This window comes from Xenopus laevis, chromosome 6S (genome assembly GCF_017654675.1).
Source record: "Xenopus laevis strain J_2021 chromosome 6S, Xenopus_laevis_v10.1, whole genome shotgun sequence".
Classification (NCBI taxonomy): domain Eukaryota; kingdom Metazoa; phylum Chordata; class Amphibia; order Anura; family Pipidae; genus Xenopus; species Xenopus laevis.
Window position 1 is genome coordinate 61,215,134 of NC_054382.1, and position 23,157 is coordinate 61,238,290.

Sequence of the window (23,157 nt, forward strand, 5' to 3'; positions counted from 1 at the left end):
GCTGTTGTTCAGTTGCAATACCCCATTCGGTATGTAAGACAAATAATAAAAACTTTTATGTATTAGTATTGGTTTTTAGATCCTGCATTAAAAGCCATTCCAGATAAATAACTATTTAATTGAATAAGTTAATGGAAATGATTACTATGATTTCATATCTATGATCACTAGAGAGATTATGTGTTAAAGCCAAAAAGTTTTTTCCATATATCTTAAAGTGATAATGACACCTCTAGTTTTGTGCTTAGATCTCTACTTTGACAAGGTCCACACATAATCAAGTAAGGCAGAATAAGTTAAAAGCACCATTAAAAAAATTAGCAGCACAGAGAGGTGCAGAAGAGGAGTTTCGCAGTGTGGTGGACGAGCGAAGCCGTTAACTGTGCTGTCAGTCAGCATTTCACTTTCCACTTTGCAGCTCTGATTTTCAAGCCCCAAGGGACCATAAGAATGTGTCGATTCCAAAACTCTCTTCAGGGTTGGATTATGACGGTGTGTGCCCCTAGGCCGAGCCGGGCCTCACCACAAATCCGGGCCTGAATCTCTCCGGACCTATGTCCAATTTACAAAGGAAGTGGTCACATTGAGGAAAATGGTCTAAAGGACATATAGGCATATTTTGATGAAGAATTCAATTTTGCTAAAACCTGACATCTGACATGATGATATTCCCATAATTCATTCCATCAGATTTCATTTAGATTTAGGTATACACTCTGTAGAAATGTAGAGGAAATGGCTTCTTAGCACCCTACAAAAGTTTCTGGAAGTAGTATGCAGGGGGCACTATAATGATAAAATTGCAGCTGCCTTGGAGTTTTGAGATTGCCAGCTCTTAGATTTTGTTTCAGGATGGTTGCATTCTATTAACCAACAAATTACTTATTTAAGTTACTCTTCAGTATCTTCTTCTATACATTAGTGCAGTGATCCCCAACCAGTAGCTCGTGGGCAACATGTTGCTCTCCAACCCCTTGGATGTTGCTCTCATTGTCTTTAAACCAGATGCTTATTTTTGAATTCCAGGCTTGGAGGCAAGCTTTGGTTGTATAAAAACGTATAGTGACAATCAGAGGCTCCTGTAGGCTCCCGGTCCACATAGGGGCTACCATATAGCCAATCACAGCCCATATTTGGCACTGCAAGGGACTTTTTCATGCTTGCGTTGCTCCCCAACTTTTTTTAAATTTCAATGTGGCTCACGGGTAAAAAAGGTTGGGGACCCCTGCATTAGTGTGTGCTCTCTTTCTTAAAAATGTATCAGAGCCAACTGTTTAAAAATGACTGACCAACACAAAGCTGCATGTAGAGACACATGCTGAGAGGGGATAGTGAAGAACAACTTGATTATTTAAAAAATTATACAGAATTGTAACACATTTGGTGACATTATTATTTTTGAATTTCTAATCTTATGGTTTCCAGGTATACTATCTATGAATTTTGTATCTAACGACACAGCAAAAAAAAATATTTTTAATTTGAATTAAATTGTTTTGTAAATTGTTAAATTAATTATAATTCCAGAGTAAGAACTATATTCCTGTGTTGATTTCACTATAATGATAAAATTGCAGCTGCCTTGGAGTTTTGAGATTGCCAGCTCTTAGATTTTGTTTCAGGATGGTTGCATTCTATTAACCAACAAATTACTTATTTAAGTTACTCTTCAGTATCTTCTTCTATACATTAGTGCAGTGATCCCCAACCAGTAGCTCGTGGGCAACATGTTGCTCTCCAACCCCTTGGATGTTGCTCTCATTGTCTTTAAACCAGATGCTTATTTTTGAATTCCAGGCTTGGAGGCAAGCTTTGGTTGTATAAAAACGTATAGTGACAATCAGAGGCTCCTGTAGGCTCCCGGTCCACATAGGGGCTACCATATAGCCAATCACAGCCCATATTTGGCACTGCAAGGGACTTTTTCATGCTTGCGTTGCTCCCCAACTTTTTTTAAATTTCAATGTGGCTCACGGGTAAAAAAGGTTGGGGACCCCTGCATTAGTGTGTGCTCTCTTTCTTAAAAATGTATCAGAGCCAACTGTTTAAAAATGACTGACCAACACAAAGCTGCATGTAGAGACACATGCTGAGAGGGGATAGTGAAGAACAACTTGATTATTTAAAAAATTATACAGAATTGTAACACATTTGGTGACATTATTATTTTTGAATTTCTAATCTTATGGTTTCCAGGTATACTATCTATGAATTTTGTATCTAACGACACAGCAAAAAAAAATATTTTTAATTTGAATTAAATTGTTTTGTAAATTGTTAAATTAATTATAATTCCAGAGTAAGAACTATATTCCTGTGTTGATTTCATGATGAATCTGGTAACAGAGGGCTATTAATAAGGGGCAGATTTATCAAGAGTTGAATTTCAAAGTCATGGGAGTTTTTTTGAACTCCCATAACTTTGAAAGTCGAATAAAAAAAGAACAACCGAAATTTATGAAAAAAATGAAGTTTTTTTTTTTGCGGGTGAATAGGCTGTATTCAATCGTTCAAATTGAAGTAAGATCGAATTTAATTTGAAGTATTTAAAAAAAAAAATAAACTTTGATTTTTCAAAGTGCACCAATTGACTCCTAATAGGTTCAAGGAGGTCTCCCATAGGGTAAAACAGCAATTTTGCAGGTTTTAGATGGCGAATAGTCAAAGTCAAAGAGACAGTACATGATAAATTTCGATATTCGAATTTTCTATGTTTTTTCAAATTCGAATTGAATTTGGACTGTTCCCGAAGTACACAAAAATAGCTTGAAATTTCTTTTTTTCGACCCTTTAGTGTTCAATCTGAGGGCTAAACTACAGGGGAGATTTTGATCAGATTTTATGGGTCAGATTTTATCTGCTTGTGCCATGCAATACAACACAACAGCAAAAGATTTTGTTGGGTCCTACAAAATTTGATCCACTTTATAATGTAAAGTTAAATTATATAAAGTCAGATCGTATGGTTTGTTTATGCATCTACATCCAACATTCAATGTATTTCAAGGGCAAAAAAAAAGTCGGTCAGACACCATCAGATTTTATCTCGTCGGACAAAGAAGCAGCATGCAGTGTTCAAATGTAGTTTACACATCAGAATTTGATATAAGTACCATTATATTTTGACCCATGCGACTGCATCCGACTTGTAGGATGCTTTCTGTCAATCCAACACCATCCAGCAAAATATCTGGTGTAGTTTAGCCCTAAGGTGAACAAACCTACAGAAAAAGTGCTAATTAAGTCCCCTCTGTTGGGTACTTTTATAAAAGAATATCTCTGGGCAGCCCTGCAGTGCCTTAATGGAGAAATAAACCCCCAATAAGAAAATCCCCTACCACCTACCCTAGCTTCCCCTTTGCATAATTAGTTACCCCTGAAATTGCCCTTAAGAGTTTGCTCATGTATCGGTGCAGAGTAAGTGCAGTGGAGCTCATGGGCTCCATCTTCCAGATCTCCGATCTTCGTTAGTTAATCTTCCTTCCCTTCGGCAATTTCCGGCACTTTTGGCGCATGCACAGTTGCTATGAACTAGAGGACAGCTACAACTGCGCATGCGCCAATATGGCGCTCACTTACAGAAGAAGACCAGATATCCGGAAGGTGGCACCCACAAGTTCCGCTGCACTTATTCTGCACCGATATGTGAGCAAACTCTTAGGGGCAATTTCAGGGGTAACTATGTTTAGGAGGGAAGCAGGGAGGGGGGACTACCTAGGGTAGTAGGGTAGGGGATTTTCTTATTTTGGGGGTTTAGATCTCCTTTAAAGGAAAACTATACCCCCCAAACAATGTAGGTCTCTATTAAAAGATACTGAGTAAAACAGCTCATGTGTAAAACCCTGCTTCATGTAAATGAACCATTATCATAATAATATACTTTTTTAGTAGTATGTGCCATTGGGTAATCATAAATAGAAAATTGCCATTTTAAAAAATAAGGGCCGCCCCCTGAGATCGTAAGATTCACTGTGTACACATACAAACCACATGTAAGGTCACATGAGCCAATTAACAGACAGAGTTCTGCCTTTTGCTTCCTCACTTCTTCCTGTTACAGTTAGTGTTGTAGTATTTCTGGTCAGGTGATCTCTGAGGCAGCACAGATAGAGTCACAAAATGGTGGTTCAAGGCAAGAGATGTAAAAGGGCAATATTTATGTAAATATATATTTCAGTTTGGTAAGATTCTTTAATATGTCATTCAATTTGATATAAACTAACTGTTGCTTAAGTATTCATTTTGGGGGTATAGTTTTCCTTTAATAACAGCACAGCCATTTTTTTTATAAAAGAGAAAATTGCTGATTTTTTAAGTTCAGTACCACAGTTCTACATTCATGATGTAAAAAAAAATAATTAAGTAATCACAATTCAGAAAAGCTGCAACCATCCAGGCCTGCTGACAAATTAGTGCACAAAAGGATGTCATTATATTACTAACTCCATTCTGTATCTATTTTTTCATTCAAATCTAGCTTGGCATGCACTAGTTAGTTACACTATTAGAATGAATTATGTAAAAAAAACTTGGACATAATATATGAAAGTAACTTTATACCTAAGTGTGTCTGTTACATGGATGTTATACATTTGTGAGACAGATTGCTTGTTGAAATGTACAGAATGGAGTTCATAATATAATGACATCCTTTTGTGCACTAAACAGATTTTGTTCTCATTCTTTAATAGAAACAATTCTTTTGTATATTTTTTTTTTATCTCTGTATGGTCACAAATACTTATATACCATGAGACACATTAACTCTGTGTATTAGATAGTTTTGTATACAGAATGTATTTGGGACAAACGGCACCCCATACCAGGGCCGGAACTAGGGGTAGGCAGAGTAGGCACGTGCCTATGGCGCAAAGCTGGGGGGGCGCCAGGCACATGCCTTCTCTGCTTCTCCTACCCCCTAGTCCGGTCCCCGCTTGCAGATGAATCCGGTGTGATGCGCACTGCTCTTTTCGGCTTCTTATTTTTGCGCATACCTTTTTTTTTCCGCATGTGAGCATCCGGTATTTCCACGCATGCGCACATTCTGTATTTCTGCGCATGTGTGTCTGTGGGCGTTATGCCCGGCCAGGCAGCCTAGGGCGCCTGCCCGGGTTGGCCCGGCGCTGCCCCATACCCAGGGTAGTATTTTAGCAGTTAGGCCAGTGAAGTACCATTGTGTGGAGGGATGAGTCCCCACAGTTTGTGCTAAAGTTGGAATGACCTGAAAAAAAATGCCCATGCTGCAACTGCAAGCAGAGATGTAACTTTACAGAAAGCAGACCTTGATTTGGGGGCCAGCAGTGTTGTACTGTCTACTCTCATAGCAATTATATATAGATAGGTTTCTATTTAGGCCCGTGCCTGCAAGAAGTTTCTTTACCTGGAGCCCACTAGGACCCAGATCCTTCCATGAAACACTCTGGTAGGTAAGCCCGACATTAGAGGGGGAGGGGAGACTCAACAGAAGTTTCAAAGTTTTATTTAAAATGTTTGCAGGGGGCCCTAAAATAATTTTGCAAGGCATTCGTGCCAACACGCCATGTGTTTAAAGCACAACTTTCAGCACCCCATTTTCAGTGGCAAGGCTAGATCAAAATGAAACTAGAACATACAATTGTTTGACACCATGTTTAAATCTGGCAGGTGTGTGAACCTGTAGGTCCGCAGCCATTGCAGGACGACTAATCAATAAGTAACAGAAAGTAAATTATAATACGTCACGTCAAGTCACCTTCATATTACTAGCCGCCCTATCCATTACTGTAAGGTTAAAACACCTGCCGCCACCTTGTCAATAAAATAGCTGGGAAACGAGCCAAACTACAGCGGAGGGAGGAGACAGAGAAAGAAAACGACACAGGAGGAGGAGTAAGGGAGGGGGAACTAAAACCCATGTCTGTGTCATTCCAGTTTGCAAGACGAGGAGGAAGAGAACAGAGCCAACAAGTGCATGGGAAGCCAAGGAGAAAGGAAGAAAAAAAGGAGATTTTCAGGAATTTTCCAAGACAAAAGAATCAGCAACGACTGTTTGTACTTAGAAGGTCGCAGGAGGAAGTGGCTGATTGCTTTCCCCTTGGCTGTGCAGCATATTAGTGCTACTGCGTGCTCTTTTCATTGCTCATGCAGGGAATGATGAAGAGACAGCAGCCTCCCTTTTTCTGAAGGCAACTAGTTATCTCTTGGGTCTGATAAGGATGGTGTGAGTGGCCAGGCGGCTTGTCAGTATCGGGATCCCTGTGTTTCAATTTGCCCTGTGCTTTAGTACGGGAGGCTGGGGCTGTAAGTGGGGCTCTGCAGCTGTGTCCTTTGCTCTGCTGCTCAGAGACCACAACACTTGGAAACTTTGTCACGTCAAGAAAAACTATAAACATCGTGGATTCGATTGTGTTTATTGGATTGCCGCGCTGGATAAGAAGTGTTTGCTGGTATAGGAGCACTGTGGAGCCAGACACCTGTGTGAAAGTCTGGGGGTGTGAGTGATCCAGGGCTAAACACAGTGTTCTCTCAGTATCTCCTGGTTCTGCTCTAGAGCCACCTGATCCTGTCACCCAACGGCAGTGGCGAAGAGCGCAGAGCTTTATTACCCAGGAAGAGGAGGAGAGGGAGGAGGGAAGAGGGAGGTGAAGGAAGATGCTGCGGTTCCTGCGAAGGACCTTTGGCCGGCGCTCGATGCAGCGGCACGGCGGGAGAGCAGCAGCAGGAGCCCGAGGTGGTCCTGGATTCCGCGGAAGGGATGAAAGGGACGGAGGGATGAGGGCAATTAGTGCTGCTGCTTCCCCTGGTGGTGCGGGACTTTACCCGCCCCCGACCCTGCTGCCACCCCCAGTCCACAGCGGAGGAGCTACGGTCCACATCCCCGCGGCAGGGGACAGCAAATCGTTGCTGAGCTGTAAAGTGCAGTTGTTGGACGGAACGGATGTCGGTGTAGACTTGCCGGTAAGTGTGTGATTATTGTGTGTACTCTAACAGGCAGCATGAAGCCACTCCGTGCCCAGCAGGTGATTGGCACTAAGTGCCGATTAGGGGATTGGCAGTCACTGGCAAGAAGGCAGCAGAACTACAGTAGCTGGACTGTAGCAGCATTAATACCATCAACATTGATTTTAGTTTGATTTACATGTGAGAATCCTGCTCCCATCGTGCCAGGCAATAGTGAAAGTACTGGAAAGAGTTCCAGAGTCCATGGTCATTTTCTAGCAGCTTAACCCCTTCCTCTTGATTCAGCAGTGACACCTGTTACCCTCCTGCTTATGTTCAGCTAAAACTAGCTGCAACTCCCTACACCAGATGTTGTACTACATCTACTGAGGAATAGTTTGGCTACATTATGATACTTTACAAAATACCCTGTGCCCAGCTGATGTTTTACATTTAGTTCTGGCCCAGCCACATATTTTCAATTAGTTAGATCAAATCAAGTTGAGCTGGCTTTATATTGGCAACATTGACTGCCAGGCCCGGACTGTGGGTTCTGGCAAATGCCAGAGGGGCTGCTATAAGGTGCCATAGAAAGTCAGTATTTTGTGGGCTGGTGGGGACTGTGTGGGCCTCTGTGTACCTGAAATGCCAGGGCCTATTTTGATTCTCAGTCTGGACCTGACTGCTGACCCCACAGCTTACTGGCCAGACGAAGTCCAAAGCTATGGCCTGCCTTATTGACATCTGGCCAAGCATTGGCCAGCTATCTGTTTGACAGGTTTGAAAATCCCAGCTGCCAAAGAATTTATCAGGTTGTTAATGCAGATCAGTGGCTGGTCCTAGGGATAGATGTGATTGTATCAACTCAATTTGGCCTACAACCTTACTACAAGTAGATCCTATATTTGTGTGCGATCCAAGAGCTACAAACATTGATCTGATTTGGCTGGATCTGGTCTGCAATTCCACCTTGGCTGCACTTTAACAGCAGGGGCAGATTATTGTGCAGGCTCCATTGTACTATAGCCTAGGGGCCCATATAGCTGTATTTAATTATTTCTATTTTCTTTTATTAATTTATTTGTATTTGTGCTGCTGGGTCTGGTCAGTTACATCTGCTGGGATAAGAAGTGAGGGCAAGGCATGTGCATCCAGTGATATCACTAGCACACAGCACTTGACCCTGCGTTGAGAGCTCAGGTGCATGGGTTCCTGGATTAGCACGCATCTGGATCCAGCAGTAGCCTAGAAGGGGAGCCTGTGGATGTATCCAAAGGGGCCCACAACTCAATCTGCTGCTGAGTAGTGCTTCTCTATGTGAGTTACAAGGTACCAGTTGACACCATCATGTTCCCATTGTTACACAGAGTTGCAGAATATAATACTCCTTTTGTGTAACAATGTTTGGTACTGAGCACATCATCCATATCCGTTTCTGTGCCGTTATTTGGCCGTCAGTGCAACTAGTGAGGAAGTGTTACTTATTTTTGCAGTTGTTTTTGGTCAGAACTGCTCAAACTGAATCACAAAATCTCTGCATGATGTAACCATCTGACATTAGTCACAAATAATTTCTGTGCTGCCAGCTTCTGACACATTCAGATAATGTAGGGTAAATTAAGCCGTGCATGCAGCTATAAGGCAACACCTTCATATTAGACCCAATTTAATCATTGCCTAAATACAATACACATTACTGAGGAAGTATTTAAAATGTGCCTGGCATTCCTCTAACTTCTTTCTAGCGTATTGTGTACTCAAGGCACATGATGCAGGCACCTTATGAAAATGCTTTAGTATACAGGATGTCACATGCCATTCTACTGAGTAAAAGTGCTTCTGGACAGCAGTATAATATTTATAATTTAACTACCTATCATGGGAAGGCTCTGTGTCATTATGCTTAGGATGAGTATATTTTTATATATATATTTATGGTGCTTAAATGGGTTGTTCACCTTCCAAAAACATTTTTCAGTTCAGTTTAAATTTTTATGTTCCTATCTCTTGAGTTTTCAGTCTGGCAGCTCAGTGATCCAGAAGCATGAATTAGAAGGTGAAAAATGAAACTTACACTTCAATATTAGAAAAACGGACACAAATAGAAAATAGAAAGTAATTGGGAAAAAGTATTTATTTCTGGTGATCTATCTGAAACCAACTAAATTGAAAAACATGTTTCAAGGTTAACTATCCTTTTAATACATATACAGTTGTGTTCAGAATAAAAACAGTGTAATTTTATTCCATACAAGTAAATGCATTGGAAACACTGCATATTATATTCCAAATCAAAATATGAAGAAAAAATTCTCAAATTTGTGTTATTCCTTATATATCATATATATTATGTTATTCCTTATTCTAGTGTCTGCATTCTTCTTTTCAAATTCGGACATTCACTGTATAAATTGAAAAATGTTTATCAATATTTTTTATTTTTATTTAAATCACTGAACTAATATTTAGTTGTATAACCACATTTCTGAGAACTGCTGCACATCTGTTCAGTATGGAGTCAACCAACTTCTGGCACTACAATTCTTCAGCATTTCTTGGTTTTGCATTAGAAATGGCAATTTGGGATTGGGATGGCCACTCCATAGGGTGAACTCATATGGGGCGTTTCTATGTTGCGTTTTTAAAAACATGCGGTTGAGCATAAAAACGAAGCCCTACTGAAAATAGTGGAATATGCACTATAGCAATTCTCAGTGGGCATTTGTGAGGCAACAAAACCTCAGTATTTGCATTTTTTAGCAGAAACGCCAATACACCAAGAAAACACCATATTATTGAACTCTACGGGATGCGCAGATTTGGAAATACACCACTGATATACTCTCGCAAGATGGAATGCACATATATATGCGTATTTGCAGCATTGTCTGCTGGTGACGTAATTACGCTGCATATTGACGATCAGCCTGGCTACATTTTTGCATGTAAATTGTTTTTCTCTTGGCTTTGTTTCACAAAAGTTTAATAAAACCCTTCCGAGTGGAATTGTATGGAACAAGATAAAACAGAAATGCATGTTGGGAAAGAAAAGTACAGGCTAAAAACAAACATTATCATGCGCGTGTGGTTTCATTGGCGTCCCAACGCCCAACCATGCGTTTTTAAAAGAGTAAAAACACCCCATGTGACCTTAGCCAATGATGTCAATCTTGTTGGTCTGGAACCAAGATGTAGCTTGCTTACTGGTGTGTTTGGGGTCGTTGTTGAAACACCCATTTCTATTGTTGCGCTAGTCGGTGTATTCTTTGGCAAATTATAACATGTCTCTTTTTCAACAATGGCACTCTGCGGGGGCTTCTTGCCGATAGCTTGGCTACAAATAGGTATCTTCTATTTGTAACAGTACTCACAGATAACTTTACACTTTGATCTTCCTGGAGCTGATCATTGAGTTTTTGCCATTTTGGCTATTCTTCCGTCCATTCAAATGGTTTTCCATTTTCTTCCACGTCTTTCAGGTTTTGGTTGCCATTTTAAAGCATTTGGGATAAATTTAGCTGAGCAGCCTATTATTTTCTGCACTTCTTTATATGTTTTCCCCTCTCCAATCAACTTTTTAATCAAAGTATGCTGTTCTTCTAAATAATGTCTGGAACAACTAATTTTACTCATTTTCAGAGAGTAATGCACTATAACCAGCATGCGCAACATTTATTGCCTTTCTTCCTTTTTTTTTTTTCACAGAATGAATAACCTCACTAATTGAACTTCATACTGCTATTATTTGGAACAAGCTATTATTATTTTGAACAAGCCTCAATTAATGATTCAGTTACACAGAATCGGCAGCATGCATGTAATGACTGTTGAGTCTGTTCGTTTTCGTGTTCGTGTTCGAATTTAACAAAGGCATGTACTTGTGTTCAGAATAATAGCTGTCCAACATAACTAATCTAATCAACACCTACTAGTAAATTATTTGCCATGTAGAAATGTAATTTCTACCAAAAACAGCGATTGATTAGATTAGTTATGTTGGACAGCTATTATTCTGAACACAAGTACATGCCTTTGTTAAATTCTCTACTGTACAAGATATTACTATATGCTGGAAATGAATAACAGTATAGTAATAAAATATATTCTATTCTATATTCTTTTGAGGAGTCAAGCAAATGTGATACAATCCCATTTTAAATGCTCTTGCCATTGTAATTAATCCACAAAAGTTTCCTTCCTCCTTGCTATGACAGAAGGTACTCCAAGCAAATTATGTTATAGTTCTAGAATGTGAGCATAGAGCCAAGTCTTCTCCTTACATAGGTCAAAATGGTGAAGGTTAATAGCAAGAATAGAACTGAAATAATATTCCAAAACAAAAACAAACCATTCTGGCTCTTTTCCAGTACTGTTAAGCCTAATTGTCCTGATCAGTGGTTAGATTCGTTTTCAGCGTTGCAATTGTTGATCTTTGCAATTACTCTGCACATTAATACATTGCAAAGCATAATTGTAGAAAAGCTGCATAGGGTATACAGTTCAGTTTCACTGCAGTCAGGCATTGTGACCACCTAAAGCACTCTCACTACCTGGCTGCCTTAACTGCCAGATTCTGGTATTTTCTTACTTTGACTTGTTTCCCATAATGCAGTACCTTTTATCTAGCCTTTAATGATTTTTTCTTAAATCTACATTGATCTACATTGAAACTTGGTAACCTGTTTGTACCTCATTGGAAACAAGTTCTGCACAATACTTGGGTGTTTTCATTAGCAACAGTTGTCATTTAAACAGTGCATGTGCAAACAGATACTAAGCACCTAAACACTGGTCTGTAGGTCTTGGGTGATATACTGTAAGGTTCGCTACAAGAGAACAGTTCTTTTTTCCCTCTGGCCTTCCTTCATATGTACTATGGTATTGTTTTGTAAAACAAAAAAATCTTCATGTTTAGCACATGTGGTACATGACAACCACAGTGCTACAGGGGAAAACCTTGGTTCTCAAAACCTGTTAATTGTGTGCCAATGCTTCCCAAGGCTGACCCTAAGGGAACCAGTGTGTATAGTGCAATGAATGCCATTTGATCCTTTTTTTTTTTTTTTTTTTTTCAGCCTCACATTTCAAAACCGATGTATTCAAACAAGTTAAGCTTGTATCAGCTATGAAAATTGGGTCCAGCACCTCTACTGGAGCCAACATGCCTGCTTGCATAGCTATAAAGTAGCTGGTTCTGGTTAAACTATATTCAAGCTTTTAAAGCAAAAACATGTCAAACACCTATTATTTTTAAATAAGTGAACACAGTTTAGGCAAACTGTAGTTACAGGCAAATTTCTGCAACTGTGTCAAACATATGAATGTTGCGTACTGTTGCTGCATTTTGTGTGTGCCTTACTATGCATTCAACTACCGCCGTGGTTTGCAATTATAAGTATAGGCACTGCCAGCGAATCTTCAGAGGCAGCGGCCCCAATGACATCCCCCCTCCCTCTCCTCGCTGTTAACTTTTAGCGTCAGAGTGCAGGGGGGGCGCATCGCTAGTGCAGTGAGCACTATTGCAATCGCTGCCCTAGCAGAGCTGAATTTCCGTCTTACAAAACGGAAATTCAGCTCTTAAAGTTGCCAGAGGTGTTTTTTTACCACCCCTGGTAACTGGCCACTCCATCCTGCCTCATGGCATTAGCAGCCTTGGGCACTGCAGTCGATTGTTGTGCGTGCACTTAAACAAACACATGGCAAGCACCTATGGCTAATACTTGTGCCAGTAGGTGGGTAGTGCTCAGATAAACCATCTTTTAGAGCAAAACCTGCCTGCTATATTTTAAAGGGAAAAAATACCCCCTTTTTCGCTGCCAAAAATAAATGTATTTTTCTTTTACTTACACAGACATGCCTACTTCCACAAATTGAAAGGAAAACATGATAGTTTACCTCTACTACCTGGGACCAGTTCCCCACCCCCTTAAGGCTAGGGACAGATGGGGCCAAAATCAGCCTTTTGAAATCCACAGGCTCATTTCAGTGCCTGACCGCTAGCAAAACTCCTCTTCTGCATTTGCGTTCAGAAGCCTTGTGTCAGCTCTGGCACAAATACACTCTGCAAGAAATGCAAGACTTTGTATTTTGAGAAGAGAACACAGAAGAGGAGTTTGCAAGTGGCCAGGGGCTGAAATCAGAATTATTTCAGAAGGCTGATTTAGGGAACTAGCACACGGGCAGATTCAGGTGATTTAGTCGCCTCTTCTGCAGGGCTGCAATCTCCCTGAACAGCCCTCCCCCTGCCATCCGCCTGTTATAATGTGAAACGCAGCGCCAATGCACTTCTGGCGTTTCGATTTCCGAAGTCGCCGAGGTTTCCTTGTGAGGCAGAAGAGGCGACTAAATCTCCCCAAATATGCCCGTGTGCTAGTTCCCTTAGGCCCCATCCATCCCTAGCTGTAGGCTCCCAGTGTAAATCTACATCATGCACACTTTGTTCCAAAGTGAAGTGATGGATTCTGGCACTTGAAGTACCTCTGCTTTCCAGAGAATCTGTGCACCACCCACTATGGAAGGCTGAGGGACTTCAAGTCCCAGAATCCATCATGCTTCAATAAAAGAAGGTAAAGGTGGGGTTGCATTACATTGGGAACCTAAGCTATGTTTGGAATAGTTTGTCATGGTTTTCACTTTAGAAATGGTTTCTGACATTTGTGTTTGCAGGTAGCCTAAATTGCTACACCATGCTAACACATGAGGTTGTTGGAGCTGGGTACGATTGGTGATACATTATATAGAATTGTGTTAACTAATTTCTGTGTCCCATGTGGATCTGGTTAGTCAGCAGCAATATTTGAAAACCAATTAGCCCATGTTGAAACTGGTACCCGAGTTGTAGCCTGATTTGATTTTGCCAAATCGTTTGATTCCATAGAATGGGGAATTCCTGTGGGAAGTCCTACGATGCTTTGGCTTAGGCCCAAACATACTGGCTTGGATCAAGCTGCTGTACAAACACCCCACAGCCTGCATTAGAACTAATGGTTGTCTCCCCCATTCCCTCTTTCAAGAGGGATGAGACAGAGGTGCCCCTTATTTCCCCATCCTATTTGTTTGGCCATATGCATAAGGCACTCCCTTCAGATTAAAGTTTTCACATATAACACAATTCAGAAAAAGGTCTCATTGTATGCAGATGACTTACTCATTTACCTCGTGGAACTAACTGACTCACTCCTTGCCCTACTACAGTTGGTGGACAAATTTAGTAACTCCTCAGGACTGGGAAAAATCTGTACTGTTCCCGATAGGTACTTAGGGATAATAATACACACTGGCCGTGGCAAATTCATAGAACTTGGACCCAATAATTGCCTCCTTCAAGACTAAACTGACCCTATGGGTCAAACTGCCATAACACTTTGGGTTAGAATTAACCTCATAAAAATGGTTTATCTTCCCAAATTCCTAAATGTACTCCACATTGTCCCCTGCTTTATTCCTAATTCCCTTTTTAAACAGGTTTACCAAACCCTGATCCGCTTCATTTGGAACAACAAACTACCTAGGGTAGCTTGTGCTAAATGTATGGCCCCTTTATCAGAAGGGGGCTTGACACTTTCCCACTAGCGACTCTATCTAGCATCGCTAATACATTATCTGCACTTTTGCTTTGTTTCAGGTGCCTACAACCCTAATACCCCCTTCCAGGCATCAATTTTGGCATCCCTAGAGGGTCTAAGCAACTTTGCTTACGACTCACCAATGATGCACCACCTCTACCGTGCACACTTTCTACCCCACATAAGGCCAGGTCAGAGTTGCTCAAACTGTTGGGCCACTCACCGCCTTTAAAATCTTGCTATCTAACTTTATGGGGTAATTCGTTTCTCCCGCACCTTAAATCCCTACAGGATTTTATTTTCTGGCCTAGCAACAACATCAAATACCTGAGTGACCTCCTACAACACAGAGCATTCCCAACATATATGCAAATTCAGGATAAAACCCAGAAACAGCAACTCCCCTTTTATAAATATTGATTTATTTATAAATTTACAGCTGAGGCGTGCATTCCAAACCCAATTTATCTCCCTCTCCCCCTCAATTAACCTATCTTACTTTATATGAAATCCTCTACTCCCCTACCCTGGTTAAATTAACCTCTTAACATCTACCAAAATCCGATACTAACAAAACTGTTTTGACCAGCAGAGAAATGGTGTCCTCTCATATCCCCAGACTCTCCTCTGATGATTGGGAGGAGGAGGCTAGTAATATTTACAAATACCATTATTTCAATAAGGGACAGGTTTATCCAATACAAAACCTTTTACCACCTCTGTGTGACACCTATGAAACCGCACAAGATGGCATGCATACCCACTGACCCCCTAGATGTGGTGCTGCGGACTTTTTCCATGTGATCTGGTCGTGTTCCCAATCCTACTGATTTTGGTCAGCTGTAGTATAATTTCTTGCATACAACTTGGCCTTTCCTAGAGTGATCACCCCAGCAACATGCCTCCTTGGAGTTCCAGATGACATAATCCCACTAAAACACTCCCAGACTACTATTTAGACTGCTACTTTTTCTATGCCAAGAAAACCGTAGCTATGCACTGGATGGGCACCACACCTCCTACACTGAAGGCCTGGAAACGATTAGTCAACAAAGTGATCCCATTGTATGAATTGCATATGAGAGCAGAGGCTCTCCTACCAAATTTATAAGGTATGGGGCCCCTGGTGTGACCTTAAATGCCTAGCTAACCATATAGAGCAGTGAACCCCCAACCAGTGGCTTGTGAGCAACATGTTGCTCTCCGACCCCTTGGATGTTAAGCTGGCCATAGACGCAAAGATCTGATCGTACGAATCAAGGATTCGTACGATTTTTGGACCGTGTGTGGAGAGTCCCGACATCTTTCGTCCGGCGGAGATCGGTCGTTTGGTCGGACAGGCTAAAAAATTTCTGTTGGCTGCCGATAATATCTCTCAATGTATTGCCGATCGTACGATTTTCAGTGGGAGACTGTCACTAGCTTTTGTCAGACATAACTTTCGTACGATTGCTGTCAGGGGCAGATCTGTTCTTTTCTACTTTGTTTGATCTGAATGGTTAATGGCAGGTCGGGAGATGGGGAAGTTCGAGGATTCGAACTTCGGATCTTTGCATCTATGGCCAGCTTTACTCCCACTGGCCTCAACGTACAGTAGGTGCTTGTTTTTTAATCCTGGTTTGCAGGCAAGCTTTAGTTGCATAAAGACCATGTGTACTTCCAAACAGAGCCTTTTGTATGCTGCAAGTCCACAAAGGAGCTACTAATAGTCAATCACAGCCCTTATTTGGCAAGCCCAGGAACTTTTTGCATGCTCGTGTTGTCCCCGAATCTTTTTACATTTGAATGTGGCTCATAGGTGAAAAAGGTTGGGGACTCTTGATATAGAGGAACAGTCTGGTTAGCAACCGCCTCAATATAGAATGCAGATGCCATTAACCCTTTGCCTGACAGCCAATTTGTCCTAAATGCATACTGCCAAGCATATTATACATTTTGCACTCATTACGTTTACTTAAGATTTTTGACAAGAAAAAATACGTGAAATAAGACACATTATATATTGTTTTCTTTCCGTAATGAATTGGGCTAGAACACTGAAACAAAATGTTGTACTTTTTCTGGAGATATAACAAAAATTTTGAGTGACATATGTTAAAAAAGTGAAATAAAGAATAATATAAATATATATATATATATATATATATATATATATATTATATATATATATATATATATATATATATATATATATTTATTTTTTTAAAAAGAATTACATTTACTGACAAATTTACTGTTTCTAAAAGGCCCGAATTTGGTTAATTAAATGATGCTAAATTGTATTGGTATCCCACTTTTCATGTATGGGTGCACCTAAAGATGTGGCCTCCAAACATCCAAAAACAGGGTCAATACATAAGGGAAATTTTAGCTGGAAAGTCTAGGGCTGCGCTCGAAGTTCACACCTTGCAGTTCTTCAGTTTAAACACCCCTTACCTGTGACATACCCCCAACAAACTACTCCTTGAAAGTACACACCTGCAGCTATTCAGTTGTGCCTCTGTTGCTTTCCTACATGCAGATCTGTGGGCACAGTTCTCCATAGAGGTTTGTGGTTTGACCTGAAATAAAGAAAAAAAAAAAAAAGTTCCAAAGTTAGATTTCTCCGCAAAATTGGCATGATAACTAAAAAAATAAAATAAGTATCAATCTGCAACTTCTCCAGAACAAAATGATACCCCACATGTATGGGTGCACCGAAAGACGTGGCAGACAAACACCCCAAAACTGGGTTAACACACTAGCAATTTCAGATGGAAAGTTCGGGGCTGTACTCTTAACTGCACATCTTGCAGTTCTTCAATCTAAACACTCCCTTACCTGTGAAATACCCCCCACAAACTATATATTCCTTGAAAGTGCACACCTGCAGCTATTCTGTGGCGCTATCCTTATAAATAAAGAAAAAAGATTCAAAGTTAGATTTCTCCATAGTATTGCCACGACATCTGAAAGAAACCTGCTAAACATCAATGTAGAACTTCTGAATAAAATGATACCCAACATGTATGGGTGCACCTAACGACCCAATCTCCAAACACGCTAAAACTGGGGCAATAGTTACATTTGGGGTTGTGCACACCTTGCATTTTTTCCAGTCTAAACACCCCTTACCTCGAAAATACCCCCTCAACTATATATGCCTTGAAAGTGTACACCTGCAGTTACTCAGTGGCACCATCTTTGCTTTTCTAATTGTGGGCGCAGTTCTCCATAGTAATTTGCCCCAAAATTGCCATGGCAACTAAAAAAAACCTTCTAAATATCAGTCGTAAAGTTCTCCTGAACAAAAGATGCAGCCACCAAGCACCCTAAACCTGAGGCAATAGCTACATTTGGGGTTGTGCTCTTAAGATCACACCTTGCAGATTTTCCCCCATTACCTGGGAAATAGCCCACAAATTGTATAAGTAGTGAACATATACACACCTTCAGTTTTGTAGAAGTGCTGTCCCTGCCTTTGTATATGCAAAATTCTGGAGGCTATTCTTCACAGAATTACATGGTTACAGTTTTAACATTATATTTCTCTCCAATTTCGCAAATATGAGTATTATAAAGTTACTTAATATTCTACTTACCTATATCTGTTTAGGGAGCTTCTTCTGACCCTTTTGTTTCATCTCTATACATGTCCTCGGGCAGTGCTGCTTTTTTTGGGTGGGGGTACTTTTAGAACTCTAAATAGAAAATCTGCACATTTATGGAAAACATATTTCAAATATTCATACTGTCAACCCAAATAATCCCACCTCAGTAGGCTATACCACCACAGCATATTGTATTTGTGGCATGAGCACACAAAAACCATAGCTGTTAAACATTTAAACCTAAAGGACTGCCTTTCTTCCTTGTAAAAACCATAGCTGTGCCAGCCTCTCTTCTACAAAAAAGCTGAATGCCTATACCAAGAACAAAATATATATAGCTTAGAAATAGATAGAGCCTCAGTAACAGAAATTGGAGCTATGGAGTTTTCAGAGCAAGTATCCTATTTCTCTCCAAAAGAGGCATAATAAAGTGGTAAAGTAAAGAATAAAGTGACTATAGAGGAAGCTGATCCTCAACCTAAACCTAGCCTCTATCATCAACCAGTAAGTAAACCATAACTTTCTTTGCACAATTGCAAACCCTGAATGCGCTAGCTAAGATCACTTTACAAAAAAGCTGATGGTTCCAGGGAGACTCAAATACTAGTAAATGTAAATATTGCTCAGAAATACAGCGTTGGCAACTTTACTGAAAGGGGAGCTTATGAGGTGTCACTAAAAAAAAGATGACTATCTCATGGAGTCATCATGCATCACACATTTATTACCCTTTCAAAAGTGTTGCTGCGCATGGTATATTTCAAAACATGGTTTGAAACATAACCTGGGGTTGTGAGGGTACACTTTGCAAGCTTTTTGGGCGAATTGCTTGCCAGGAGTGGTTGGAAGTGTGTCTATAAAATTCTTCCCAATCAATCAGGTCACATTGTCACTAGCGGGCATCATGGGCACTGCCTCCTCAACACCATCAAGCAACAGGGCAGGAATTATGTGCAACTGGTATTTATAATTTGACAATTTGGGGCCTGGTGCTGCTGCCTTATACACAACATAAGAATTTAAAGGCCAATTTGAATCAAATATATACCAACTTTTTTGTACCAGGTCCTTTTTTCCGGGTAATAATGGTAAAGTTGGTCAGTTTTATCAACACCACCCACTGCAATTACTGATTCATCGAGGATTGTTGTCAGCATGAATACATTTTTTTTGTGTCACAATATTGGATGGCAAGGAGCTCGTCATTTTTCAGGGCATAAATTTCTCCACGTCTCAATTTGATGTTTATTAGATCGCTGGGCATTGCTTTTTGGTTACGATTTATGGTGCCACAGGCTCCAGGGGAATACCTGTGTAAAAGTTATCCACATATAAGTGGTAACCTCGGCCCAGAAAGATATTGCTCGTCTTACAAATTGTTATAGAGGACCATATACTGTAGGATGGCCTCAGTCAAAAATAATTGGAAATAATCAATTGGGTCAAAATTCCTGGTGTCAACCTTTACACCTGAGACTGCAGTAAATGGGGGGGAAACTAACTGGAGGCCCCCCATGCAGGCTCTTATCCAGCTGTAGCCTCAGCCCTATCGCCTGCATCCTGTTCTTCAACACCCTGATCATCCACATCCTGCTCAAGCTCCATGGTCTCCTCAAGGGCAGTAATGGTGCTACTACTATGACCCAGTGACTCATCACTAGACGAGTCACTATCTGATGCAGGGGGCACATACTCAGAATGAGTCACTAAACTCCTCTGAGCTAGATGCCATGCACAGAGCAGCCGCCTCTTCAACAGAATAAAATCTTTTGGCCATGATGCCAACAAAATCTATTGATTTGCCTAGGCCACAGTGCTTACAGTCGGAGAAATGATACAGTGGGATCAGTAGTCAAGGAAAAAAAAAAGCTGACTGCATTGCAAACACAGAAAACTACTCCAGTAAAACTACTCACCAAGGCGGAGACTAGAGAAAAAAAACTTAATATAAACAAATCTGGCAAAGTTTCAACCTCTTGAACTCCCTGGAACTTTCTGGAACAGAAACCACACTAAGCTATAGCGCTTACAATCAATGGCAAATAAAACACCCATCAGCCAACAACTTAAATCAAAAACCAACTGATATAACAGTGATTATTACCTGATCACTATTCATGCTACAATATGAACAGGTTTTACAAACTATGAACAGCATAAACAATCGTGAACAGCATTAGTAATAATGAACAGCAATACAACTGTATGACCAACTCAGTAAAATCAATGAAAATTCTATAAAACAGAAAAAAGTGATTATGCTGTGTGATTCACCACCTCAAACAAAATAAAAAATGAAATAATAAGCCTACTGTACAGACCCACTTGAGGTTCGTCCTCTTAAGCAGTGGATGTGACGATCAGAGGAAAGGTGTCAAATAATATGCAGAATCTCTGAGTTTCTGAAGATCCTGAAATAACATTCTCATTTTTAATGCATTTATAACAAAGGATTACTTATCTATGTACAGTTAGAGGTGAACCACAGAATTAGTGTTACCAAAGATTTTATTTTTATTATGACAAATTAAGTCAAACAGCAGGTTAAAGGATTACAAAGATTAGAGACCAGAAAGAACCTCTTAGTCTGGTAAAAATGGCAGAAATTGCTTTGTTCAGATGACCCTGCATATGCTCTACTGCTCCAAATAGACAAACCATTTGCTACTTTTACATCCACAATCAAGCCCCATTTATTAAATGCTGCCAAAGTGCTGATCTTATTGAAATGGAAACAAACCATAGCCCCAACACTACAAGAGTGGTATAGAAACGTAGAGGAAATATACACATTTGAGGAACTTTTTTTTTAGAAAAAAATGGCGTGTCACATGTACAGCCCTTATTCATTAAACACAGTCTCTTATTGTGTATAACGTGCCTGGAGAGTCATTAGCCACAGACGCTTACTGTTTATTATGTGCTTGTGGTGTCTCAACCAATGTCTCTCACTATATGATGTGCTTGGGGTGCCTATACCCAGTACTTTTTGTTGGACAGTGTGCTACAGAAGCTACTGATCTCATATTAAGTGGTGAGGTAGGGTTGCCATCTCACTCCTTTAAAACCCAACACATATGGAATCCACAGCCTGCATGGCTAATTAGCAATTAATTTAGATGCATGATGCATGGCTGCACAAAAATCACTTCAGTCTGCAGCATAAGTGAAGATACAAATGTAACTATTCAAGATAAGCAAGTCTCTTGGGAGAACTAAGACTCATAGCTTAAAGGAACAGTTCAGTGTGAAAATAAAAACTGTGTAAATAGATAGGATGTGCAAAATAAAAAATGTTCCTAATATAGTCAGTGAGCCAAAAATGTAATGTATAAAGGCTGGAGTGACTGGATGTCTAACATAATAGCCAGAACACTACTTCCTGCTTTTTAGCGCTCTAACTTTGAGCTAGTCAGCGACTTGAAGGGGGGCCACATGGTACATTTCTGTTCAGTGAGTTTGCAATTGATCCTCTGCATTCAGCTCAGATGCTCTAAACTCCCAGAAATGTGTTAAAACTTTAATAACCTGCGAAATTTTTTAAAATGGATATGATAATTAGGGGGTGTGGCCACAAAATGGGCATGGTCAAAACAATTTCACTTGATGTTTTTGTGTTTTTCAAAAAAAAGCTTTAGAAACCACTGCAGTAACAATGGAAAAACTAATATTTCATTGTGTTACATATAGTAAGTCCAGGGTTGGCTGACCATATTTCTTGAAAGATGGATGATGTCCCTGTAAATATGTAAATATTGTAGCCATAATCGACCTATTTCCCATAGTCTCCCATGCCAGCATTCACCAATGGGTTAATTCCCCTGCTGGCCAGCGGACAGGACCTCCCACCAATAGTTCAAAGTTCTCCTTCCTCCCTTACCCTCTTGTCTTTTTTGTCCTGTCCGGGCCAGGGAAGGATCTATTTTTAAGAGATTAAAGAAGATACTAATAGGAGGATGAGAATCGGTGCTGTGAAGCCTAGAAGCTCCCCTTGTAGGGGTCAGCAGGGGCTAACTTACGTAATCAGGGCTCTCCTCCCGTGTTGCGGGTCAGGGAGTTCTGGGCAGCATGGCAGCGACACTGTGGCTCTTGGCGTATCCTCCCGCATGGCGGGTTAGGTGAGTGCCAGAAACGCTGGGGGAAAGAAGCCGGCGCGAAGGAGAGGTAAGCCATATGTGCGCGTTAGCGCTGAGACGAAGGGCGGATGTGACGTCAACAGAGGAAGTGGCCGGACGGCCATCTTGGTTGAGGGCATTAGCGTCCCTCGTAAGTGAGCGCGACTGGAACCGGAAGTGCGGCTTCTTGCCTGAGGGCAGCGTTTTGACCCGCGTGAGCCTATGTGATAACAAGGGGCAGATAGGAAGATAATATTGTTTTATACAGAGTGCTGCCCCTTGATTTAAACAGCAAACACTTCCTGTGGGTGCCATTTGCTTCTCAGAATCCTGAGCTTTCAAGGCATCGATACAGGTAGGTGTGTGTGTGTGAGTTTTCAGCGGTTGATTCCTTGTGATATATACAAGAGGAATAAGCTGATGTCATTGTCTGCTCTCTTATTAGTTCACCAATGGAACCTGGTATGACGGGAAAAAGCCTCTCACCCCAAAGGGAAAAGGTGAGGTGGATGAGAGAGAGACTATTGCAAGCAGGGGGCGCAGGTAATAACAATGTGTTATTTTGTTTTATGCAGCCTTCCTGCCGCAGACGCTAAAAAAGACAAGTCTCCAGACAAATCAACAGCCTCTGCAGAAAAACAACAGGAGCCTGGAACCTCTCTATTATCACAGGAAAATCAGTTATTTGCAGAATCCTTGGCCTCAGTAATTAAACAGGCAGTCATACAGGGATTTCAGGAGGTATCAAGTTCTAAGAAGAGGACGAGACACTCTCATGGAAGACAAGGGGAGCCTTTGTCTGATATTTCAGAAGGAGATTTGTCAGATGACTCGGATGTGCTGTCTCAAGCAGGGTCGGAAGAGGGAGAAATTGAGTCAGAGGAAGAATCCTCTTTCGATTTAGCAGTAATTGATCCGTTAATTAAGGCAGTTAGGCAAACCCTAACCTTTCCTACAGAATCAGCGAGG

General features: G+C 40.7%; 1 protein-coding gene across 2 annotated transcripts in view; it reads left to right on the forward strand.

Moving 5' to 3' along the window:
- The first annotated feature begins 5,806 nt into the window (after nucleotides 1-5,806).
- The window catches only part of epb41l4b.S (erythrocyte membrane protein band 4.1 like 4B S homeolog), a 156,423-nt gene continuing 139,072 nt past the window's right edge, over nucleotides 5,807-23,157 (forward strand). The window contains exon 1 of one of the 2 annotated variants that reach the window (XR_005962239.1): nucleotides 5,807-6,936. Coding sequence is in view for 1 of the 2 variants with exons in the window: in XM_018269392.2 (XP_018124881.1) it covers nucleotides 6,631-6,936 (306 nt within the window). In the remaining variant the exon portion in view is untranslated. The remainder of the gene's footprint in view (nucleotides 6,937-23,157) is intronic. The other variant, XM_018269392.2, reaches the window with a different exon arrangement.